The following is a 26,356-nucleotide window of genomic DNA, read 5'->3' on the forward strand; positions in this document are numbered from 1 at the left end:
TTACTGACACAAAAAGCTGCTGCCAGACTTGAACGAGAGGTGAACACATTCAAACAAACCAATACCCTTCACTAGTCATGTGCAAGGTTAAGAATTGATTTTAAGATTGGACTGCTAGTTTTTTAAAGTCGTGAATGTTCAGGCTCCCACTAAAAATGTGCTCCCCTCATCTGGGAGGCTTCTGGCTGTCCTATAGTTACATTTAAGGTACACATTATTTTAAAAAACCTCTGACACTTCCATTTAACTGAATGTAAAGTGGTTGATCTCTGTGTTTATCAAAAAGAAATGGCTGTATGACTCCAAAACTAAAGAAGGCAAATTATGTTTTAGTTCTTTCTGTGTTAACAAAAGCGAACTATAACACAGGAGGTTGTGCTTTAAATAATTCAACAATAGCATTTCTATTCTGTCCTACAGCCTGACCTCAAGTGTGATATTGCATTTATACAACAGTTCTACAGGCAGCATATAGCAGTACACAAGAAACATCACATAATACTCTTTCTACTTATAAAAAATAACATTGTGCTGCCCACAGAACTCAATAGATAGCCTTGAACTGGGCTGTTGCCTAGCAACACTAACATTTACCTGCACATTTGCAACTTTGTGTCTTCTCCGTGATTATCAGCAAATATTTCCTCTTTGACAAAATCACAAAATGGCGATTCAACTTATTTACATCCTTTTTTTGTACTTTTGTTTTAAACACAAAGCTATCGCTATTCTAATTATTATTGATATAGTTTTATCACTGATGTGATGTTGTAGAAATGAAGACAGGCAGACATGATCTGAGCCCTTTGAGTCCAGATTTATTGATACAGCTGTGCAGTCACAGAGCATGGTGGCACACGCGGCCGCCTGGCCGGCATGGTACAGTGACACACACAAGCATGCACAAACATGCATACCCACTCACACACACACCCACACACACACACTCTCTCCCAGTCATTCTGTCTTAAAGGATGTAGTGGAGGCTTGACCTGAGGCATGTAGCCAGTTTGATCATCATGCTTTCATGTTTTCAATGGTTTTAACTTCAGGACAAAATATCAATAACAATTTGAACTTTATATTTCCAATTCTGTTTTGTATATGTAAAGGTACTGTATGTTATCAGCCTGATAGCTTATATTTTACGCATGAGAAAGTGGGAAAAATGCTCATCTTAAAAGTGTTTATTGATTTTGTTTACAGGAGAGAGAATATATTCCCTTCCACTTCATCTTTTTGTTTATCAATCACACACACACACACACACACACACACACACACACATACCCACATCCACACAAACTCATGTCATCACTCTCATCAATATAGCAGATCACAGTGAGGAGATCAGAAATGCACGTTCAGTGTTTTTCGGCTGTTTCACCCACACAAGGCATACACACACCCACACACAAACACACAAACACACACACACACGCTCTTTACATCCATCAAACCTCAGCCACTAGAGGAGTTTGAGTTCAGTCATTACGGAGCTATTCAGACTAAACAAGGAAACAAAGCATTAAACAAACAACAGAGAATGTGTTCCATAGTAACCATTACAAAACACCGTGATTAGAAGTCTTTACATGTCATAAATACAGCTATGTTTTTGATTATGGTTGGTATAAATTCTTGTTAAATATTCATAGAGCAGCCTATCACAGCAGCAGGTGAAAGATAGAGCAAACTACAAGACTGTACATGTGTCGGCCTCTTGGTGCAGAACATCAACTTTGCTTTCAGTGTCAGGCAGCTTGTTTCAGGATGCAATGAGTTCTTTTTTTTTTGTTGTATTTAAAAATCTAATTTGCTTTGACTGTTGCTAACTTTTTACAGATTTCATTTTTCTGACTTCAAAGCTGGTGGATAAAACAAACACACAAGGAAAAAGAAAACCAAAGCGGAGAGACAATAAGAAAAAAAAAAGTCATTACATGTTGAAGACGTGATTTGGACAAAATCATCCACGGAGTAAAAAAAAAGGAGCAGTTGGTACAAGAAAACAAACGAGAGAGCAGCTAGAACAGATTTTTCTAAATAAAAAGAAACATACCATTATAAATACTTCTTCAACACCAAACAGCTGACTTTGCCCACAGGTTTTCTAACAGAGACTAACATGAAACGAATCATACGAAGATATTAACTGGTTTCCAGTGAATCAGTACAGATTCAAATGACATCACAACTTTAGTTTTCTTACAGGTGAAAGGTGTAAAATGCATGGTACATATATAGGCACACATTCAGCCAGCCGGCTTTCTTACCACTGACTGTATTTTTTAGGTAGAAAGTAGCATTTTGTCATAAACTGCTTTATATCGAAGCATGATACCAAACGTCCTGTTGAGATATAAAAATGGGCAGAGTGTGTCGAAACTAAAAAGGTTAAAAAATAAACTCCGGCAGTTTAAAAAAAATAACCTTTTAGGTGATAAATTATAATCATTCAATATTAGAGAAATGTTACAGTGAACATATGAGCAGTACACTTTTAAATAAAATAAAATATGCCAAGTACTTGATCATGGCACAATATATTTTGGGATCTTTCCCCTAAAAAATGAAAACCTGATGAACAAAAAGTGCACAAATTTAGAGAAAATACTATGGAAATACTGCCAGATTCTCCTTCATCTAATTACACATAGTAAGTACATATTCAAAGCTGAACCAGCACTGCAGAGGTTCAATATGTTACATATGCTTATAAGCAGTATTTATATCTCCTATACACAACATTACAAGCCTTTAAAAACAGGCAAACAACCAAGAAGCAGATCGAGTTTGGACTCATAGACCAGATGCATCACAACAAAAGCATGATGGATTCAACAGGCTAACGTACGAGCATACTGTAAACACGTTGATTTAACATCACACCAGCGACCTCACAGGTGAAGCTGCTGTAACATAACCGTACTTCAAAATAAAAGAACGTACGTTTAGAAGACTTTTCTCTGACTCTCTGCTACAGCTTAAATGTATTTAAGAAGGCATCAAGAAGAAGTTTTTCTGACATTGAACGGACAAACAGCGTGTTGATATCAGACACATCTAGTGCAGGGTTCTTACAGGACAAGAATGTAACCAAAAAAAAAAAGTAAACAATAAGTTTTCGTATATATTACAAAAACTTGAATTCATCTATGTGTGTGATATGTTTGAAATGCAGAAGTTGCATTCTACGTTTTGGAAAGGTTTCCACTACATCTTACAGCATATCCATAAAAATATCCATTGGTGGACTGTGGAATCAGAGGACTTCTACTCCTCTGCTGATCCCTACGTATACAAACGTCCATTATATACATTTAGGAGGACAAAAACACACAACTAACAATATACATGTGGATGTGAGGAACACTAACATATTAGACTGCACGATATCTGAGGAAAGCGTTAAAAAAAGGAAACATTATGAGGTGAAAAAAAAACGAGCCACAAGTGGTTCTTAAGGGACAGGAGCTCCAAACAACCAAACAGAGACACTTGACTACATAGAGTGTATTTGTATAAGGAGTACTTGCAAGTTAAATGGTTGTGCTATAAACCTGTGAATTAACCCCAGTGCAGTGTGTATAGCTGTGTTGCTATATTCCGTATCTATGTAGTATTCAGTGGGGAGGAAAATGAGCTGCTGTGAATCGTAACCTCATAGTAAGCTTTGTACTATACTGTCCAAGTGAAATCTAAATCTGTTTGAAACGTGTTGACAGAGAGGCAAAGCAGCAGGAAAAGTGGGACTTGTACAATGGCTACATGTCTGTAGTGGCTGAGTTACACATACGACTTACATTAAAGAAAAGCTTGGCAAACTAATACAAAGAAAAGCAATGTTTTAGTGTCAGTCCTCCAAAAGGCTCCTCTTCTCCCCCACCACATTAAGGACGTTAAAACTTCCTGTGTATCATCTTCATCAGTGAGCAGGAGGGGGGCTAATGCACATGGGTAGAGCCACACACTCTGCATACAAGAGCATGGGAGTATAAACACGGTGAAAGACAAAACAGGTTAGGAATAGAAGACAAACAGCAAGTGTAGGTGTCACTTTCTCTGTGTCCTGTAGAGGGCGTCACAGTCCAACAAATGGCCCTCACTTGGTGAGACTCTATGTTCTCCTGCACAAATGCAGGTTCAGGTTGACAGCAGCGCTGCAGAGATGCAACAGTGTTGCTCTGATTCGAGCGAGCTTATTCCATGGCTACCTCTGCTTTGGAAAAATACAAAAAGAAATGTAATGTCATTTATTTCCGATTATAGAGCAAACAAACTGACCATCTCTGTTGATGGATTTTTAACATCTAGTTGGTATTCTGATCAAGTGATGAGCAACAAACTCACCATCATCTCCTTTGTTCTTATCTTCTTCACCCTCTGGAGATAGCGCTCCTTCAGACAGCTCTCCTGAAAAGAACGATTAGCCGGTTATTTATCATGCGGACTGAGGTACATACTTGGCTGCAAACATAAATTCTATCTGAACAAGGACATGAAAATCCCTCTCCCCTTTATGCAGTTTGTACAAACATCTTCAGCCTTGACTTGACAGTGTTTCAGCCTTACCTAACTCACTGAGGAAATATCTAAGAAAATGAAAACTGTTCTGAGATTTACTGTTGCGCTATCACTCACTTAGGTTTGCTGAGTGACTAAACTTGTCACTGCAAACATGTATCTCACATCATATTAAGATCTGTGGCTACCCCATTAAAAGGATGTACCATTCTGCAGTGGAGTGAACGTGGCGCTCCCTGACTGTACTCCCTGCTCTGTTTCCCCTGTGTTGCCATCTGGTGGTCTGCTGGCCTCTGCTGGATTGGGTTCCTCCCCTTCCAGTTTGTCCTCCTTTGGTTCAGGCTGTTCAGACTCTGTGTGGACTTCCTGGGGCTCCATAGCCTCTTCCTGCTGGGCTTGCTCCTCCGCTTCCTTTTTAGCTCTCTCCTCCGCTTCTGAGGTCAAATGGAGCATTGAGGCAGGTTAACATGTGAGATACTGTGTTTATAGCTGTTTTCAAAACTGGATAATAATATTGAACATAATTCATTTGGTTTTGCATCATTTTGAGATCAAGCAAAGATAAAGTGTGGTATCTTTGTGTGGTTTGGTCTGATTGTAATTGTTTCCCTTGTTATGATAGCCATTGCTGTCCATCATTTTTATCTCTGACCTGGCGCTTTGCATTGTGGGAAATAGTAAGTGAGAGAGACTGGTAACTTACTGGGAATTTTTTACTGAATCAGTTCACATCGAGGTATCTTTTGCATGCTGAAGATTTCGCAATTGTTCGCATACTGCATACTTCATTCTGCATTTTATCCAAGTCAGTACGCACTACTAGTATAGTAGGCAGTTTTGAAAACAGCCTGTGTGTCCATGTGTATGAAATAGTAATGTATGATGCAGATATCTAAAACTGTGTTTGTCAATTTGTGGAAAATAGTTTTCATATAAACTTTTATTTGGAAATAAAAATGCATCTTCATCTCTTATTTATCTTCAGGTCTGCAATGTCAATAAAATATCAGTAAATAATGTTAACCAATAAACTGCCTGTTTATAAATGAAAATAATCTGTTAATTAATTGATTCTTGAACAAAATAACTCAAAAGAAAGTTTGATGTGAAATGATAATAAATACCAAACACATTAATTTTCTACAAACTGCAAATTTGAACATATGCTTATCACTGTTATAACTTATAATCCTCTTAAACCTCCTGTTACAAAATGCCACTTAAAAAAATAAACATTACAATTAATATGGATGCTTAGACACACAAATACATGTGTATCCCACAAATTCCCAGTCTAATACAGGTCAGTCAGAATCCCACTCCGAGGGAGCTAAGAGCATTGCAGGCGTTAAGAGCATTGCAACTCTGTAAGCCAATTTTACACATTCTGGTGGATTTCAGGATCTGTTTGGACAGATCCCTTTTACCGAGACATTAGGCAAGGCAAGGCAAGGCCAGTTTATTTATATAGCACATTTCAACAACAAGGCATCAAGACATCAAAAAGCATCATGACAGAGGAAAGAAAAGAAATATTAAAATAGAAAATTTCAAAACCACTGAAATTATTAAATCTGAAAATATGTTTAAATAAAAATAGTTCAAATGAAATTAATTGAAGTAAAAATATAAAAACAGTTAAAAGTTACAGTGCAGAGTTAGAGTTTAAAATCGTATTAAAATTGTTTAATTAAAGGCAGCTGTAAACAGGTGTGTCTTCAACTTCGATTTAAAAGAGCTGAGAGTTTCAGCGGACCTGCAGTTTTTTGGGAGTTTGTTCCAAATATAAGAAGCATAGAACCTGAACGCTGCTTCTCCATGTTTGGTTCTGACTCTGGGGACAGAGAGCAGACCTGTCCCAGATGACCTGAGCGGTCTGGATGGTTCGTAATTAATCAGGAGGTCACTAATGTATTTTGGCCCTAAACCATTAAGCGTTGTTTTTTATAATCTGAGCTAGTGGGAGCATGTAGATGTTAAACAGAAGAGGCCCCAGGATGGAACCTTGGGTAACTCCATCAGTAATTTTTGTTTGCTCAGATTTGAAGTTACCTATAGACACGAAGAAGTCCCTGTCCTTTAAGTAGGATTCAAACCAGTTTAGTGCTGAGCCAGAAACTCCCACCAAGTTTTTCCAGTCGGTCGAGTAATATATTGTGGTCAACTGTGTCGAACGCAGCACTGAGATCAAGTAAAACTAAGACTGTGGTTCTGCCACTGTCTGTGTTTAAACGGATGTCATTAAACACTTTAACCAGAGCTGTCTCAGTGCTGTGGTTTTGTCTAAAACCTGACTGTAAGACATCGAAACAGTCGCTCAATGTCAAGAAGTTATTTAACTGTTGAAAAACAGCTTTTTAGATTACTTTGCTTAAAAAAGGAAGATTTGATATCGGCCTGTAATTGTTCATTATTGACTTGTCTTGATTGTTCTTTTTTAATAGTGGCTTGATGACTGCTGTTTTCAGGGACTGTGGGAAGACACCTGAGAGAAGAGACAGGTTTACAATTTGTAACAGATCTGGAGCCATGACTTGGGAAACTTTTTTGAAAAAACCTGTTTGCAGAATATCAAGACAGCAGGAGGAGGAATTTAATTGTTGTATAATGTCCTCCAGGATTTTAAGGTTGATTTTATTATAATTGTGTCATGGTGCTTAAATTGGTTTTAAATGGACACAGCACATATCCTGATCCTGATGTTGAGTTACTGACAGTTTGTCTAATTTCTGGATTTTTTCAGTAAAGAAGGTGGAAAATGTATTACAGGCCCTGGTAGAATGAAATTCAGATGCTACTGACACAGGAGGGTTTGTTAGCCTGTCGACAGTAGCCAACAGGGCACGAGCATTATTATTGTTTCTGGTGATGATGTCAGAGAAGAAAGATTGTATTCCTCAGTTGTGAATTATAAATGTGAAGTCTCTCTTTGTAGATGTCATAATGAATCTGGAGATTAGTTTTACGCCACCTGCGTTCAGCTTTTCCACAATCTCTTTTACGTTTCTTACCAGTGTCGAATTTCTCCATGGAGATTTTTTCTTACCAGAGACAACCTTCACCTTAGTGGGAGCAATGGAATCAATAACATTTGTGATTTTAGAATTGAAGTTATCTACCAACTCACTGACTGAGCCACAGGACAGGGCAGCTGTGGAAGAGAAAACCTGGTTAAAGATTTCACTGGTGTTTTCAGTGATGCACTGTTTTGTGATCACCTTTGATTGAATACTTTTGTACACTGACATAGTACTCTCAAATAAAACACAGGAGTGATCAGAGAGGGCAACATCTGAAACAACAACCTTGAAGAACATTAATGTTCACTGAGTCCCCAAATCATCATCATTTTACTCAATTGTAATGTTGTTTGTATGGCCGTACTGTACCTTTAGCAGCTTGTGATTTCCATCTCTCTCTGTTCTGATAAACCTCTTCGTTCCACAACGCCTTGAAGTTCTTCAGGTCAACTGTCAGCAGAGAGCCTTGTCCCGATGAGCTGCTGTCGGAGCCTATGCTCTTCACGCTGTGCCTCTTGGTCTCATCTGAGCTAATACTGTTTAGACTGAATGGGAAGATAAGATGGGTAAGAAATGTAGAAGTTAAACACGACTTAAAGAGTCTACAGCCATACTAGTAGCTCTGTGCAGCTGTACTGAAAAATCATCTTTTTGTACATGTATTCTGATGTTAGCATGCTAATATGTTCACAATAACATTGCAAATATGTTCATTTTTAGCAGCTATAATGTTAACTGTGTTCACTATTTAAGTTAGCATGCCTGCCTGCTTATTGCCATGAAATACAAAGACAAGCGGAGGATGATTGCAATCTGATCACTCTATGGCTATTTGTGGATAAACCAAATAAATGACTTTTTAAACTAATGATGGGGTTCGATGGAGAGTTAGGCATCCAGGTTAAACATACAAACTGTTTCTTTATCATAAAGAGAACAACTTCATGGACTTTGTTGTTCAGGAGCTTTACGAGTTTGCAAAATTATGACGAGGGGTATCTAAGCCAAATACTAAAACTAAGTAAATGCTAAATTCATGGAGGCAATAAATCCAATGACTGTCGATATATTTGCAGCTAACCCTCAAATATGGCACCATCTTCATTCACTCTAAACGTCTGCATCTGTCTGGGCAAAACTTCATCCATCTATTTACAGGTTGTATAGATATATTAGCCTGGACCAGAGTGATCCCACAAACCCACAGACTGACACTGCTATCTGTACATAATGCTGCTGCTCCACAAGAGTTCATATTCTTTCACACACTGAAGAAGAAAGAAAGAAAGAAATACAGAAGGGCTGTGAACCAGAGGCAGACACAGAGAGAGCAGATATAGTTACAGAAGATTGAAAGCGGTTATAAATGCTGTGAAAAAGCAGTCAAAGGAAACACAAAAGCACCCAGGTGTGTGTGAAGACAAGGAGGCTGCATGAGTAGCAACACTATCTGAGATTTCCACTTGGTTAGCTTCGACTGGAGGCCCACTGAGTGATGCTAATGACTGTCGCCGCAGAGGGCGGAGAGGGTGTTATTGATGTGCAGGTGCAGAGCCAGACTCCCAAAGTACAGCTTTCTTTTGGTATAAGCTCAGGTGAAGAAAAAAGAGCAACTCAAAGTTTTTAAATCATTTTCCTCTGGGAAGTTTAATTATTAGTTACACAAGAGCAAGTGGAATGTACTTTCTTATTTGTTTGGTTTCAAAGCCTTGCACATATCTGATTCAGTAAGTGGCTGGAGGAAAAGTACTAAACCAATTAATTAAGCCGGTGGAGACAAAATCATTTCATTTTATGTCTCCAGAGGCTAATGTGTATGCCGATCCCGCACTGAGGCTCATTCTGAATCAGGGACGCCAGGGTTAGCATCTCTAAAATATCAATTTCAAGGTGTGTGGCTCTGCCTGATGAAAGGTGGAGACATTTCCACGCACAGAAATGGATTACCCATGGAGGACTCATCTGCTGTTTTCAATACTTGCATTAGATATGCTGCTATTGCGCAAGAGCTGTTGGGTTTAATCACGTCATTGAGCGAGCAGTTACTCAGAAACAGTGAATTTTCCATTCTTGATTTACCAGGCTGGTTGATTAAAATCCACTCAGATTTACATCCAGTCACCCACTTCCATCTGCTCAGTCCTACTACTGAGCAGAATCAAACTTTCATTTACAAATAAGGTCAAATAAGGAGTAAGTGCCACAACTCACCTTGAGCGTCTGAAGCCGGCGAGGCCCGCATGGGAGGCCTCTTCGATGAGCGGCGTGACAATACGTTCCATCATGTCCGACAGCACAGTGAAGGTGGGCACCACAATGAAGTCTATGAAGCCTGGTGACGAAGATTTCAGAAAGTTCAGAACACAACGTCAGTGAATACATATTTACATCTTTTAAGAATGCATATTTGTACAAAATAGTCGCCAAAAACAATCAATGTAAAGATGTGATTTATAGAGGAAAGAAAATTAGGCCAAATATATTTCTACAATTTTACATTTAAATCATTTCTGCTACACACATGGCCCACAGATGTGAGCAATGTCAAACAAGGTTACCGTTTTATTTTACTGTTGATCTCAGAGGTGTAACTTTTCAAAATCCTATTTCCTGTGTGTAACATTTCTTTTAACAGATTCATTAGAGGTGCAGCTGCTAAAGTACAGATGGAACAATCTCTAAGCGGATAAAAACCCTGATGTGCACTGAGCAGGGTAAGAACATTCATGTTTTTATCATCACGGAGCTTTTCCTGAGCGGATAAAAACACAGTTATATGCTTAATACTCGTTGCTTTGAATTAGCAGTGTGCATTGACAGCTATTTAAAGTAACTTCCCCATTTTTTGATCTTTCGTAAAACAACATTCACAACCAAACAGCGGCTGGCTGTTCTCATCATCCTGTCATTTCTGACCATGATTTAAACGGTTCAACTGTTACTTGGTACATAGCGTTCCTTATTTTCTCTGGAATACACCATTATCATTGGAAGAACAATAAGATGACACAAATGTATATAAATAGCATTTTTATTTTTTTATGCCTTTATTGGAGAGACAGGACAGTGAGTCAGAAATAAGGGAGAGAGAGAGAGAGAGAGAGAGAGAGAGAGAGAGGAGAATGACATGCAGCAAAGGATCAACAGGCCGGTTTCAAACTCTTGGCCGCCGTTTCGAGAACTACAGCCTCTGTACATTGGAAACAAACTAATCACTAAGCTACCAGCGTCCCAAAAATAGAACACTCTTAAGTGCTCTATCTAAAAATGTTATAGAAGCAATTATCAAATAAACTCATGCCGGAGCTTAACTTGATTCGTATATCCAGCCAGGAATGCAGCACTTTGCAGGGGGTGTGTATAAAGGATGAAGTAGGCACTCACCGATCTGGGACTGTGCAACCATTGTGGACTTTCTGTCGCAGAGTGGGGAGAACGGCAGGCCGAGCTCAGATTCTTTGTCCCCCTGAGAATACAGCAGTGACCTCAGTCAGAACCATTTTCAGATTTTGGATACTAGCCCCCCCCCCTCTCTGGGCAAACACTCATAAACACAACTGACAGAATCTCATAAACACACCCACAGTACCCGCTTGCACACCAACAACCAACTTCTATCAGCGGGCTTTGGATTTGTCTGCCCTCTTCGCCCCGAGTGCTTTTGGGCCAGAAATGTGTTTCATTTTCTCCTTTGATTTGTCACAAACAGATGAGATGTGGAGTCGGGAGGCAATGTTCTCTGGAGAAGCTATTTATCGGCAATTCATATGCTGAGAGACAAAGGCCTGGTGAAAGCAGCAACAATAACAATAGCACCCATAATGAGAACAATGTGGATTAATAATGGAAGAGATGAAAGCAATGCGGCACCAGTTAAACGTCTGTCTTTCATGTTGTCATTTACAAATACACAAATTATTATCTTTAACAAATGCATTGTTTCATCAAAGACATAATTTTCTACATTTTAATCTGCAATTATGCTTTGTCATGTCATCATTTTTAAACTTGACAGAGAGCACAGTGCCTGCAATTAAACTTATGATTAGGACTGCATATCTCATTGTGTAAAGTGCTTTCAGGGGTAGAGTTGTGGCTAAGCACCATCTTTAAACAATCATTCACTGATGATCATGAGCTTATTCTTGGTCTTACATGGAACTGTGTGAAAGAAACCTAAAATATGGGAGTTCAATCCAAAAACATCCGCACCAAAGGGTCGGATAAGAGCAATGTAAGTGTTCTTTTTTTGAAAAAAAAGATGAATCAACTCTACTTCACATCAAGTGTTTCATCTTTTGGCAATCCCAAGAAAGCCGAGGAAATCAATTCCTCCAAGACTTCACAGCTGGTCCAACAGAGCGTATTATTTTCACATAGCAGGGAAGGCACAGTTGTAATTCAAAGGTCAGGAATGAACTTTGGATCATAACTTTTGAGCCAACTTATTCAAAAGGTGAACAAAAAAGATCCCCAAAAAATGAGAAAACTGGATCTACAGAAAGGGGGATAGGGTATAAAGCTGAAGAACAGCTCCTAAACAGCTTCCCTGCATTTCTTCTGGTTTTCCAGTTCGAGCCCCCTCACACTCAGCATGTATGATTAAAAGCATCGTTTGCTGGGACGCTCAAAATAAGTGGGGCCATCTTCATTTCATCTTTATTCTTCATTGCTTTCTCATGTGTTGCTGCAAATACTGTTAATGTTGAATTTCATTGCTTCAATAATAAAGAGTCAACTAATATGTTGCTGGTGTATTTGACAACATCGGCATAATGTAGCTCTTTTTATAAGACTAGATCAAACGCATGCCATGTCCTCTCCCTGTGCCTCTGAACCTCACATATTCCTTGAAGTAGCCTCTCATGTTTTATTCCAACACCTGTCAGGTACACCCACTCACCTGCCTGAAGAACTCCTCCAGTAGGGAGGTGGTCCAGCGATGGTGCAGGTCCCAACTCTTGGCCGGGTGGCTGATGTCTGCCGTGTGCAGCAGCAGGGACAGAGCTTTGGGCTTGTCGATGCTGCAAAAGAGAGAAAATAAGAAATGAATAAGTATATGTATGAAAGGAGCATCCTTTATCAGTCATTCACACAAGCCTTTTCAGTTTTGAGTGTTACTTGTAAAAAGTCTCAACAGACCTCTAAATAAGATTCAAATGACTAAATGTTTTAGGTTTGACCACTTTGGGTTAAAACAACCTGTAAACATTAGGACCACATCCTGCTTATTCAGTTCCTGGCATGGACTACACGGTGAGCCAAACAGACATTTCAGACATATCAGCAAAAAGGACATTGGAAAATACCATTTGTAAAAGCTGCTCAGCTGCAGATTTGTCCTGAGCAATCTGTCCATAAGAAATTGGCTTTCTGTTCAAGAACATGAAAAAAAAAATCAAAGCCAAAAAAAACCTACCATCACTTTTATAAAAATGTCCTGTATATGCTCTGTATAGTACTAGTACTGCCCGTCCTGGGTTTTTGTCCTGGCTTTACTTAGTTTTTGGGACTTCTATGAGCATGGCTATTGCTTTAAGATAGAAAAACCCTTTCAGTGCAAAGTATGTAATCATTGGAACCAGATCAAGATATCAAAGAGGAGAGGAGGGGCATGAGATCACAAATAAGATGCTCAGTGGTGCAAAACAGCGGGCTGATTACACTATCACCACTGCTGCAGACTGCCTAATTGCAAAAATGCTTGGAAGTTAGATCTGTATTGCAATGTCTGAATGCACAACAAAGTGTCTGCAGGTCTGCATCATTTATGCCTAAAGGAAAAGGCTGAACAACAAACACCATAACAAGATTGAAACCAACTATTTGTTAGTTTTCTGACTTCCTAAACCTCAGCCCTCAAACCATCTAGTTTCAACTGTTCACTAAAATTAATTACTTTTTTTTTGTACTTTATTTAGGCCTTAATCTCTCTTAATGGAAAGTCAAAGTCTAGCATCACATATGGTCACATAGGAAGTAAAGTAGAGCGGCACAAATGCCATGGTTAGGATACCCGTAATACATTTCATTTTTATGTCAATGATTATATTAAGCAGTAACATGCTCTCTTCAAAAGCTTGGTAGAATTCCTTAACTAAGACTTAAACAGTGATATAGTCCATTTGTCAGGGTCTATTTTAAATGTTGTATTATCACACTTTTGGTCCAGAGTATTTCCGACACCAAGAAACCACAGAATTTGTGTTTATTGTGATAAGGAAACACGTCATCCTGTGCTACAGTGTGGTACCTTAATGTGCATTGGGTCAATATGAAGCTCTATATCACAGAGGAAAATACTTAATATTGTATTATTGTGAGCATTTGTTTTCTTTGTCTACAATAATACATCTTTGATGTGCTATGATCGCACTAATCCAACAGCAGCACCCTCCATTTGTCAAACTGGTGAATTAAAATACAAAAAAACCCTCCTCAAATGCTCATTAAACAGATGTTGAAATATACCAAGACAATTATTAGCGAGTGCATAAAAACACAAAATTCTGAGCTGTAAAAGACGAAGAAGATAAACAGGTCCGTTCAAAAAGAGCGAAAAATAAAATCTCTTCCATCAAAATGCCTCCATTACACTAATCGGTTTTCTCTACTGGAGCTCAGTGTGAAGACGCTACATTTCACCTCATCAGACATCGCCGGTGTCTGAGATATCACCTGATAACCGTATCAAAATATCCTCTTTAATGGACCGAAGCATGAATTGTCAGGCACAGAGTGATATGATAAAATGGGTATACAAAAAGACAGCACACAAAAGCACATTGTCACACAGAGCTACACACACACTGCACAAGGTTAAACAGAGGTCAGAACCACTGGCTCAAATTTCCCCTCATCCATTTGTGGCAGATTGGGTCTTAAAGTGCGCTCTAAGCAGGCCCCGGGCACACTGGTTTGAATTACTGCACATTAGAGTCTATTCAGCATTACAGCTTCCTGCAGACCGCTCGTTCGTGTGCCTGTGTTTACACGTCGCTGTATCGTATCTTGATGATTACCTTCTAGTCAGCACTCTTTGAGGTGTATTTACATGTATATAGCATACCATTGTTGATTCATATATCTATTACCAGGATGTAACTTATCACTGTATCAATGCCTTTCCAGCATTTCTCTGGTAGTGAAGTTCACTGTGCATTATCACAGTGAAAGGAATAAGCTGAAGGTCAAAGACGTTTCAGTATTGTCAGCCACATGAACTGTGGTGACTCATCCCTTAATATGATAGTTTGCTTTTGCTTCTGTTAGCGAGCTGCAGCTCTGTCTCTGCACGTAGAGCCTACCCAGTTACTCAGCACGACCAAAAGATAGTAGATATCACTTTTTTATTGGAGTCCAGGTGTTCCAGCCACACGCGTTACTATCAGATGCAAATCTGGCACTTAAAATAAAATAAAAATGAATAAAACTTTTCACGTAGTTGTTGTGAGGTCAGTGACTTTAGTTGGGCACTGTTGACTAGATCGGCCTTGTGTAAAATTTGTGCTAAGGTTTGTTCAGTGGGACCAAAGCTCAGCTACAGAGTGCCCAAAGCGACGAATAAACAAGTGCTGAAGCTATTTATCATAGGGGGTCACATGATGCCATCCAAAAAAAAAAACGAATAAAAAAGTAAATTCATTTAAAATTGTATATTTTACCCATTATTGAACAAATTGATAAAAAAAAAAAAAAGTAATTCAAATTCAAATAATATAAAGTGAAATGAAAATTAAATGAATGTGTAAAAATGTGTAAAAAAGGTTGTGGATATTACTGCTTCTAGCCTTTTATTTTTAAATATATGAATAGGTATGAATAATAATAATAGTCTGGGTATGTTTATCAGGGTTCGGCAATGCAAGGTAGTCAGTGACCTGTCTTCTAATTTCTACAGGCTACAGTGGCATTTAAGCAAATTTGGCACTTTCAATTTTGTGTTTTTGGAAAGTCATTTAGAGGTATATTTGCTGCAATAGAAGAAGAGGGCTGATTAAAATAATTAACAGTTTTTGAGGGCTAATATTTCCTTGCTGAAGCAGCCTACAACGTTCCAAAAAATCTGCCAACAACATTTCTACCACAGGCTCTTTTTCACTGCGGTGTCTGCGGCTAAATCTGGCGTGACTGCCCCATAACTCTGCTGCAGAACAGAAACACAAAGTATCCTGTTTGTGCCTCAGAGGGCCTTCAGTACTACATTACTGTATACCTGTGCTGTATCATTCATGACCTATGTTATAAATTTGCAACAAAATACTGTATTTTGTATACAGGGAGTTTTCAACACCAGAGCAACAGATATCATCCTTTGTTTGTTTGGAAAAGTCTGTTTGATATAAACATGAATGTTGCATTCAACTTTGGATGCACCCTTCAGGGCAGGGTTAATTGAGTTGTAAACAGCGGGTGTTGAGTAAACGATGACATGACGGCAGGGTTAATGAGGATGTAAATTGCTGGAGTAAAGACAAGAGGGTGAACAGCAGTTAAGGAGAAAGGTGACTTACCCCTCTGGTTGTTGTAGGAAGTTTTTCATGGCTTTCACCTGCTGGAAGTGACACGACATATCTGTGGCCAGCACCATCTCCACCACCAGAGCCCGCAGCTCTCTGGATGAAGACAAAAAAGAGGAAAACATGTGCCATGTGATGCATGATGAACTGTTAAAGCCAACAGTAATAAAATCTACTTATTTTGAAAGTCATATAAAGTAAAAGAAAGCAGCCAACACATTTTAGGGGCCTCATTTTGAATTTAGGAAAATAATAGAAAAGGCAACTTTAGGCTTAGAAATTTGATTTGTAAACTGTGGAACTGCTTGACCTGCTTGGTTTCTACTTGTCTTGTCTGTCTCCCTATTTGTCTCTATCAGTTCTCCACTTCATCTCTGTGTTTTATTTCCCTTTGCTGTCACACAGCTCTTTCATTGTCTGCCTCAGTTCCTGTCTCTCTGACCTCCAGTCATCCTTGGAGAGGTTGTACAGGATGTTCATCTCATCGTCATCCTGCAGAAGGCGGTACGCCGCGCTGACATGGTGACTCTCCAGCACGGAGCGGTCATTGTATAGGATGGCTGTGTCTGACCTGTCGAAGAGAGAAGCAAAGTCGTCATCTCTAATTGGTCTATTATGGAAAGACAAGCAAACAAAGAATTAATTGAAGATGAGAGATGTTGCTGCATCTTCATTGAATAAATCAAATGTGTCATGATGTAATTAACTTGAAGAGGAGTCCAGACCAGGAGCTCCTTCCTTTATTTCAGCTCTCTGCCTGCGCTATCTCTACTGTAAAGGCTTTTATGCTAAAATATCTATATAGAGAGTTCTAGTCGGAGTCCAGTAACTACCATGGCAACCAAACATCATTCAGTTAATGTAGCTTATACACTGGTTCTTAGCCTGCTTGCAAAGACTTCAATCATGCCGAGTTCTGACCAGCTAAAAATGTGGGAAAAATGTATGTTATTAAATTTTAAGTAGGAGCTCTGTCAAAGGGAAGACTGACTCTAAGGTAACAAAAACTAACAAAAATAAAAGCCCAAAAGGGATTCGGCGCTACAGCAGCTCAGTCTGTAGGGACTTGGGTTGGGAACCAGACGGTCACTGGTTCGAACCATAATATGGAAGTTGGTCTGGTAGCTGGAGAGGTGCCAGGGCACTTCCTGAGTACTGCCGGGGTGCCCTTGAGAAAGGCACCGGACCCCCAATAGCTCTGGTGCGCTCACTGCGTAGCAGGGTGTAGAAGCCCCACTCTGACATCTCTCCACTAATGCATGTCCACAGGCTCTATTTGTGCATGTGTGTATTTTGGTCCTATGTGTGTGAGAAGCATGTCTCTCAATAACTGAGTGTAAACTAGAATTTCCCTCAGGGATTACTAAAGTATGGAAAACAAAAAAGTACAACCTCAACTGTACTTACAGATTAATGGAACAATATACACATTCAAAGATATACAGGACTTAGAGATAACTACAATACACTTTTTTTTTTAAATGTATCTTAAAGGGGCAGGAAATAATTTGAAAACAATATTTATTCAGTGTTTTAAAAGTTCAACTTTCTGAATCAAAGGGAATTGGTTCTATTTCTATAAAGCTATGACAAATATACAAAGCCCTAATGGTAAAAAGGAGGATACATTTAAAGATAATTAAGTACACAAAGACAGTATTTGTCCTTAAAATGTTACTGTTTGAGTTATACTTTCAGTAAAAGGTGTTGTAACAGTATTTCTCTTCAACTTAAGGTTTCAAGAGAATGCCGTTTTATTGAAGTTCTGGGTGTTATTACTGCACTGCAGCCAATCTCAGTGTCAATGTAAAGGCCCCATACAGCAAATGAAAGCATTGATCCGGTGAGATTTTGATTTTATCATCCATTACCTTGTCTGGATGTGGAAGTTGTTTGTGGTCCCTGTGTGCTCATAGTCGTGCACCGCTGCCGCAAAGATCATGGCAAAGATCTCAAGCTCGGTCAGCCAGTGCTGTAGCAAAAAGGGGAGAAAAAGAAAGGAGAGGTTAGATGTGAGGAACAAAGGAAGGATAGAGGATATTAAGAGGGTTAGGGTTAAGGTAAGTATATAGAGGATGGGATGGTGTTGAGGAGGGAATGCAAGAAGACGGAAAAAAGGACCGGAGAATGTAGTTAACTCAATAAAAGAGGAGGGAATAGACATAAATGAGAGAGAAGAAAAATTAGAGACCAGAGAGCAGAAAAAAGGGAGGAAAGCAGCAAATGGTTTGTCACATCAAAAAGATGTAGAGAGGAAAAGTGAAACCAAGAGAAGTATTTCGCATGAGGAGAGATTATAGTCAGGGATGAAAGAGCACAAATTGAGAGGGGAAGATAGAGAAAAGGTCAGCATATCAAAACGGAAACTTCAGATAAGACAAGCTCTACTGGGATTCATATTTTAAACTGTCAGTTTGAAACTCCTCCATTACTCGTTCCCTCCCAGGCAGCCTCAGAGTCTGGTTAGTCACTGTGTAAAAATGAAAATAGTAATAGCTCTCTGTAAATGTATTGAAGGTACTGCTGTCGCAAGGTGAGAATGCACATCACGCTTTCAAATTTAAGTTCTTCAAATCAAGTTTAAACCTTTTCCAGGCACGACTCCTGACTACAGCAATAAAGAGAATAAATTAGAAGAAGCAGCAGCAGCAGCAGCATCTCTTAAAGATTAGCCTGTAAGTTTGGAAAAACTACGTTTCACTTTCTGCTGAAAGTTAAATGAGAAGACGTACTATTATTGTCCAGTAATTATTAAAGCTATAGATGGCAGAAAAAGTAAAGTTAGCTTGGCACAAAGACTGAAAACATGGAGAGACAGCTAGCCTGGCTTGCTGCATGCCCATACAAGTGTTTGTAAAATCACAATATATATTTTTTACACGTAGATTTGCACAGATTAAACTTATGATCCTATGTGTAAAATGTGAGTTAAAAAAAATCACATGCAGCAAATATTTTACCTTCAGACAGACCTAGACAAGCTTTTACCCCCTTGTTCCAAATAATTATGCTAAGCTGAGCTAACTGGCAGCTGGTTGAAATTTACAATTCAGACTTGTATTAATTTACCACTAAAGTGATTAACCACTAAGACCACTACCATTGTTACATTGTGATTTAGAGCCATCTAGATCAGAGATAGTTTTGCTAATTTCACTGAGAGTCATCACCAGGGCAGAGTGTGAAGGAGTAGCCCATGGGCTCTTTGATGTGGCTCTGCAAAGTTTGCAGCCTGTTGTGCTGTTAATCCTGCGTTTGTCTGTGTACGGCTTAATAACAGTAATTAACAGTAATATCATCACCTTTTGCAATGTTTTAAACCTGGACACCCCTATATGCTAATGTTGCCAGTACGAGATGGGTATCAACCTTAATATCGAACTATCTGCATGAAAGTGAATACGCTTATTTTCTGAAATGTCAAACTATTATTTTGTCTGCCGAAAAAAAATAAAACGTATTGTGAAACTTGTATTTCATCATATTAGCTGCCACATAGCCACATGAATCTAAAGATACAGTTGTCAGTAAATCTGAAAAATTTAAATAAGATGGACTGAATGTCTATGTGTGTGTATTTGCTTCTATTTGATGTAAGATCTGTGAGTGTATGCAGCATCCACACACCTGTGAGTGGGCACTTCCTCTGAGATGTGCATGCATCTCAGTGCACTCACGTACATAGAGTGGGGATTTAGCCCAGGAAGCCAAGTCGATATTGGTGACTAATCAACAGTGGGGGATGGGGGAGTCATTAAGAATGGGTGGGTGGAGGGGGCAGGATGGCTGATCCATCCTTCAGTATTTTTGCCTCATGGGGCTGGCTTTATGAATGACCTGATGATTGTTGATTTAATGGAGTCTGGAGGGCCTGTGAAATGATAGATGCTGTTCTCCTGCTCTCCCAGGAGCCCGAGGTTCTAGCAGTAATGTGGTTTACTCCGCAAGGCACTGCCCACAGAAACGCACCATGTCGACAGCTGTCGCAGCCACCTTATTAAGGTGATTAAATAAAAACACTGGAAGCGGAGGCAGCTGGCTGGTAAGGGACTTTGAACTCGGCTATAGCAAAACTACAGTTTTTCCTTGTTTTGTGAAATGGATTTAGCAACAGAAATGCCCTAAAGTCACTACAGTGGGAAGTAGAGAAATACAGGTCACCAATATGGAAGAAGAACAAAAGCAGCACGAAGTAAATTAAGTTACGTTATGGCAACAAGGCAAAAAACATTTGATTTGAAAATCTGAAACCATTAACAGGTATCACATTTTGACATGTATATATAAATATATATACTGTATATTCTCTGAAATGTTTGTTTATTTTCTCAAAAATGCCTTGAGAAAGACTATAAATGATGTTCTTCTGGTCTGTGTTTTGTAAGGGGAAAAATGGCTTGCGGATTCTCCATGAAAAAAAGCTAAATTTAGAAGCTGCATGTCAGTCAAATCTGCAATTAGGTGGGTTGTTTTGAATACAATGTGGACAAACGTGGCTGGATTTGAGAGATGTATAAGTTTCAGATGGAACCAAACCAACATTTCTCTGTTTAACTGGTCGTTGCATGTTTTTGTAAGGACACCATACAATAGATCCTACTCACCACCATGCCAGTCTTGAGTAGCAGGTAGTGTACAGTCTGTGTGACATCAGCCGCGTGCATCAGGTTGTGGTATGGGTTTTTATGTTTGCTGTATCCCACTTCTAGGGCCTCCACGAATGACACCACCGCAGAGATTGGGATCTGATGGCAAGAAAAACAACAGTACATGACTGTAAGCCAAAAAAACACCCCAAACAGTAAGAAACTTCTTAAAGCTATCAGGTCTCATTTCAGTGGTGGGGGGGCACATCATTTCAATCCATGCACATTCCCTTTTGAAATTGATGTAATAAAATCATGGATTGTGAACACTCCCCTGCAGACTTAGATTACATATTCATGCCGGCTTCATTGCCCATGTCATTTACTCTTAGATGCCGTCACATCAAGTGGAGTGTCCTCAGCTGTAAGACGTTGTGGAAAATGACCGCCACAAGCATCAGATGAGTTGTCCAACCTCCCTCATAATTCATCCATAGAGGAAATCCAACAACACTATGTCACTCTTAAGAGGCAGAGAAGTGCTTACTTCCATGCAAACAAGGGGGCATTGTGAAGGTCATGAAGGTACTGAATATATTTAGTTTCTCCTTGTGTGAATGACACAAACAAAAGGCAAAGCAGTGACCAGCAGCATGATATATTCTTGTGGCTTTACCTTGAAGCGGCTAATGAGGTCATATCTTGTAAGCAACTCGTAGAATATGAATTTAAGTGCGTGATCCCCGCTGGCTTCATTTAAAGCGAAGACATCAAAGGACCACCTGTCCACATTCTGTGTGAGGAAGAAAAAATATCAAATAAATCAATGTTCTCCCAAACAATCCCCTCATCTTCTGCAATAAAAGCAACACATCTAAAAAGGTCGGTGGTGCTGCAGGTCAGTTCCTGTACAATAGTGTGTGCATATGTGTACAAAGTTGTTATTTCATATCTGTGCAAGTTTGTGGACATGTGCACGTTAATACCTTAAGCACAGATATGACAGTGGGGGGGTAGCTGAGTCCCACCATATTGGAGGTGCGTCGGTACATCCTGTTTGGAAGAGATAAAAACATCAAATGCAGAACACCGCTGAGTGCAAACACCAGAGGTTCCTATACTGGCCCCAAACCACAGCCTGGAAGATCTCCCACCAAGAATCTTTTTAAACCTTCAAAACAACACTCTCAGTATGAAATTGTGTGGAAAAGGTTAAGTTGAGGCAAGACTAGCTCCTTCAGGTTTGTTTTTTTTCACATGTTAATTGGTTTAAGGCTTTCCTGAATATGAGGAAGAGCATTAAGAGTAATTTAGCACCAAAATGCAAAACCAGCTGTATAATTCTCCATGTCATAAGTGTCAGCTGAAAGGTAGTGAAGTCACATTTTCATTTTCATCCTCCCCTTCCCAATTTTCCGTCATTGTGAACATCTGAAAAACAGACTACCCTCTGCAACAGCAGATTAAGAGAGATTACAGCTCACATGATGGAGGCATATTGGTTTGAACAAATGCATGTTGCATGTTGGTGTGTGATAAAGCACAGCCTTGGAGAGGGAGCTGTTTTCAACTCCCTGAATGAATGTGCTTAGTTAGGCTTGCCAAGGCTGTAGAGACGAGACGAATGATCAACTCAGGTGAGTGAGTCAGAAAGGACGAATACATATTTCCTACAGATTGAACGTTTAAAAAAAGGACCCAGCAGTGGTGCTTCAGTGTTTTAAAACATCTTCTCACCTCACTTTAGTTCACTTTGTAAACAGCCCGGTTCAGACAGATTTGAGAGCTATGCAATGAATTATTAATTAACAATATTCAACTTACCTAGTCTTAAAATGAAAGCACATTTGCAGTATCCCAAATCAATTTACATGTCCAATGTATAAAGCTTTATTGGCATGAATGTTAAATGAAAAATATTGCCAAAGCATCAACACAATACAAAACAACATCAACTCACTCCGACATTTGTTTATTCACTACTATCACTCTGTATTTGATCATCATTGACTGTGTTTTTGTACTACTGTAGTTTCCACTTCTATAAAATGATTAACATTTATTCTACTTTACTTGTTCCATCATGATCATTATAAAGAGCAAACATGTCCACACTTTATGAAATGATGCTGATTAAATAATATTATTTTACATCAGTGCTGCAACTAACAACTGCTCTCATAATCAATTCGTCTGCCAGTTGTTTTATTTGTAGATTTGTTTTGTTTTACTCAGAAAATAGAGATGTCCTTCACAATACAACCAGGTAATGTCATTTAACATCTTTTTTTCAATAAAGAGTCTAAAATGTAGGAATAAGTTATTGGCAAAACCTTTCATTTAATTACCTCAAATCATAACAGATGAGTTATTTAAGTCTTAAGATGTGTTGACTGTGCTGGATTACCAAAATGTCTTAATTTATTCATTTTCATATTTAATTAAATGAACACAATTTTATGCTTCAAGGCTAAGCATCAATTTCCAAAATCTTTATGAAGCTTGTATTTTGCTAAATGTCCATTCTGTAAAGTCTGTAAGTATGTGTAGAAACTGCATTGAAACATGCTGGAATAATTTGGCTTTCCTTTTTGGAATGGGAGGCTAAACTTTAGACGTTGAAAGCATTGCCTTAAATTGCTCCAGGCTACACTTGTTTTGGTTGACCAATGAAAGATAGTACCTTAGTGGAGGAAAGATAAAGGTGACAGTCCCTCTGAATTATTTAACATCATTGGCAGGTTGCCTGGATGTGGCTGTGGTTGTGTGCTTGTGCATCACAGACAGAAGTTTACCTCTCAACAAATATGCCAGCCTGGACGGCGTGGACGATGCTGCGGAAGCGAGGTTTCTCCTCATTGCGTCGCAGCATCAGGCCCATCTGGCGCGTGAAGGTGGAGGCCAGCCAGTCCCGCACTTCTGAGGGCACCGACTCTGACTGGATGTCACTGAGCTCATCTTCTGTGTCCACCAAACGCCTGAAAGAAAGAAGACATGAAAAGTTCAAAGACAGACAGGTAGAAAAGAAACAAATGAAGGGAACACAGAGTGATGAAGACTAGTTATCCAAGCTCTACTTTTACAAGGGACCAAACCCAGATCCCGGCACTGCACATCAAATAATATCACCTCTTATGTAAGATAAAAACATCCCGGCCTCTTGGAACACCATGACGGGAGTGTTTTGAATCCAATTGTGTGATATAATTCTCTGCAGCTACCCTGCTGTGTTGACATGTTCAGGGGATCAAGAGCAAAGCTTGTTGGTCTCCACCCTCTGAACTGAAAACAAGCTCTTATGGCAGAGAGAAAGCATTCACATCCCACTGATAATCTTGCTGCTACGTGGATTCTGCACTGGATAGTTCATCATCCTCCATCCACGAGTGGTCATGCCATCGCCGGGCCTAATCTGCTTGGATCTAGATGACGAGAGGTTTATATAATTCCATAAGCCTGCTCATATCTCAGATTCTGGACCTGTATTCCACCGTTAACATGCATTGACCTAGTATGTTCCCTGACCTTAACCAAACCTTTGCAATGTTTGCAAATACATCAATCTATCTGTGATCTTAGCCAAGAAGTGATCATTGTATGAATGTAACAGTAAGAGCAGCAGATCAAAGAAAACTACCCACAATTCCCACTGGTGTAAGAAGCACTTAGATTTTTTTTTTTTTTTTTAAAGCTACTGTCAGGAACCCTCACTTTGTCTAGATTTTTGCTGCCCCTGTGGGCAATGTGATACATCCCACCCCTTTACTAATCCTGTTCTCAAAGAACCTTATCCTATGTCCATTAAAGCTGCGGACCTACCAATCACTGTCAAACCTTGCAGTGGAAAAATGTAAACAAAGGCTGTTTCTGCAGCGTGCTGCAAAGTGCTTTATCAAACACTGAACCTCTTGCAGCAGAAAGAGGCATTAAAAATAGCTGCCTATAAACCAAAGTGGAATATATTGTATGGAAATGTTAACATCTCAATCTTTCACCCTTTTTTTATTTTCAGTTGTGACCATATTCATTTTCAATTCACCGTCCAAAAGTTAGTTGTCGAGATGGTTCCCCAAATGCTACACCCCCAGGGGTTTTTGCCCTGTGTAGAACCAATAGCCTGAACTTTTATTTTAGCCCAAACAAGGTTCTTTTCCTAAAATCAGTACATCTAGTGCCGAAACTTAGCAAACTGTGGAAAGCATTTGCGACAAGTTGGTAATGTTGTACAGCAGTTTGAAAGAGTTGGTTTGAAAAGGAAATTAAAATGATGAAATTATCAACCTTATACATGTTGTTTTCAAATGATTGTGTAGGCCATATAGAGGCAATTGCACACATTTTAGTCTGTTATATAACCAACTAAAAAGTCCTCATTGAGTGTTTCAATAAAAGTAGCTGTAGTACACTGTAAAAAACACTCTGTTATATTTAGAAGTCCTCAAATCCCATTTTCCTTTGGTTAAAAATCAGTCATAACATCATAATTGTTATTTATCATTTATCACGCTTGAGGAGTACCTCAATTTTGTAGTTTGTCAAGGTGGAGTAAAATGTAACTGCCTATATACTTTTGGTTCCCTTTATAAAATTACGGTGCATTTATATTTATCCATTGAGTTGTTAGTGGAATATGAATCTGACGTAACAAATAAATGAAGCCATAAACAAATGTTATAAAGGAAAATAACAATATTTGGGTTTTAAATGTAGATGTACGTATGTTGCTGAACAACTTCAGTAGCTGTATTAAGAGTATTAAGTGTTAAGAGTTAGGGGAGTGGTAGCTCTGTTAAATTAGTTATACATGTAGTACATCATCCATCATAATGTTGTGAGACTAACAGAGCACTAAATGGTTCACTTGAAACTAAGAGCACGAGCACAGGTCAACTGCTATACTAATGACTGTCATCCATTTTCCAAAGTCTAGTCTGGTGTCCGTGCTGCTCTGTTGTTCACAACAAATGAAGCGTGTCAGTACCTGGTTCCACTGCATGAAGCTTCTGTTTTCTTACCTCGTCTCCTCGATGTAAACCGATTCCAGCACCGATGCTGCATACTCCAGGTTTTTCTTGAGGTCAGTGAGCGAAGCCTCTCCTCTCTCCAGTTGTTTCACCAGACATCTTAATCTAAAACAGAGAATCGACAGTCATTTAACAAATGGGATTACTCCCCTGCTACGTCCACATGATAAATTAATTGCGACTGGTATTGGATTACCAAGGTCTGGGTTTCCTGCTGCACTAGGCAACTTTATTATTTTTTTCCTGTAAAAAACAAACCTGTGTGCTTGGTCTTAGTCGGAGAGTGGGACAGCAGCAAACAAATACAACCTGACCAATAAATATAATTGAATAAAGGTTTCAATAGGAGCCAACAGAAAACCAGATAAAACTGTCCTTTCACTTCAATATGAAATAAGGATTGATGAATTAACAATGTATTTTCATACTCCTTATTGTCTGTGCTCTGATGTGAGTCTGATTTAGATTTAACTGTCCCTTTTCAAATAACTTCGTTGGAATCGGCACTATCCCGTCTGCCCTTTCCACAGCAGACGTTCTGACTGTTAAAACAAAGGTGTAATAACAATAAAGAAGCCATCATTGACGCCATTCGCTCCACCTTTGCTTTCCCTGCTTTGACAGGTCAAAATGTCTCCGATTTCAAAGGTCTTTTCATTCAACATCCTGCAGACCCTTGA

General features: G+C 39.1%; 1 protein-coding gene across 3 annotated transcripts in view; it reads right to left on the minus strand.

The window, feature by feature from the left end:
• Nucleotides 1-798: 798 nt before the first annotated feature.
• pde1cb (phosphodiesterase 1C, calmodulin-dependent b) overlaps nucleotides 799-26,356 on the minus strand; it is an 86,583-nt gene continuing 61,025 nt past the window's right edge. For 2 of the 3 annotated variants that reach the window (XM_061045007.1, XM_061045009.1), the window contains 15 exons: nucleotides 25,668-25,781; nucleotides 23,448-23,630; nucleotides 21,639-21,705; nucleotides 21,329-21,445; nucleotides 20,671-20,811; nucleotides 17,938-18,038; nucleotides 16,509-16,637; nucleotides 16,061-16,162; nucleotides 12,451-12,571; nucleotides 10,932-11,013; nucleotides 9,759-9,879; nucleotides 7,917-8,092; nucleotides 4,734-4,961; nucleotides 4,354-4,416; nucleotides 799-4,222 (listed from right to left, as the gene is read on the minus strand). In XM_061045007.1, coding sequence (XP_060900990.1) covers nucleotides 4,203-4,222; nucleotides 4,354-4,416; nucleotides 4,734-4,961; nucleotides 7,917-8,092; nucleotides 9,759-9,879; nucleotides 10,932-11,013; nucleotides 12,451-12,571; nucleotides 16,061-16,162; nucleotides 16,509-16,637; nucleotides 17,938-18,038; nucleotides 20,671-20,811; nucleotides 21,329-21,445; nucleotides 21,639-21,705; nucleotides 23,448-23,630; nucleotides 25,668-25,781 — 1,765 coding nt within the window. In that variant the 3' untranslated portion in view covers nucleotides 799-4,202. The remainder of the gene's footprint in view (nucleotides 4,223-4,353; nucleotides 4,417-4,733; nucleotides 4,962-7,916; nucleotides 8,093-9,758; nucleotides 9,880-10,931; nucleotides 11,014-12,450; nucleotides 12,572-16,060; nucleotides 16,163-16,508; nucleotides 16,638-17,937; nucleotides 18,039-20,670; nucleotides 20,812-21,328; nucleotides 21,446-21,638; nucleotides 21,706-23,447; nucleotides 23,631-25,667; nucleotides 25,782-26,356) is intronic. The other variant, XM_061045008.1, reaches the window with a different exon arrangement.

The sequence above is a fragment of the Labrus mixtus genome, chromosome 8, assembly GCF_963584025.1.
Source record: "Labrus mixtus chromosome 8, fLabMix1.1, whole genome shotgun sequence".
Lineage (NCBI taxonomy): Eukaryota > Metazoa > Chordata > Actinopteri > Labriformes > Labridae > Labrus > Labrus mixtus.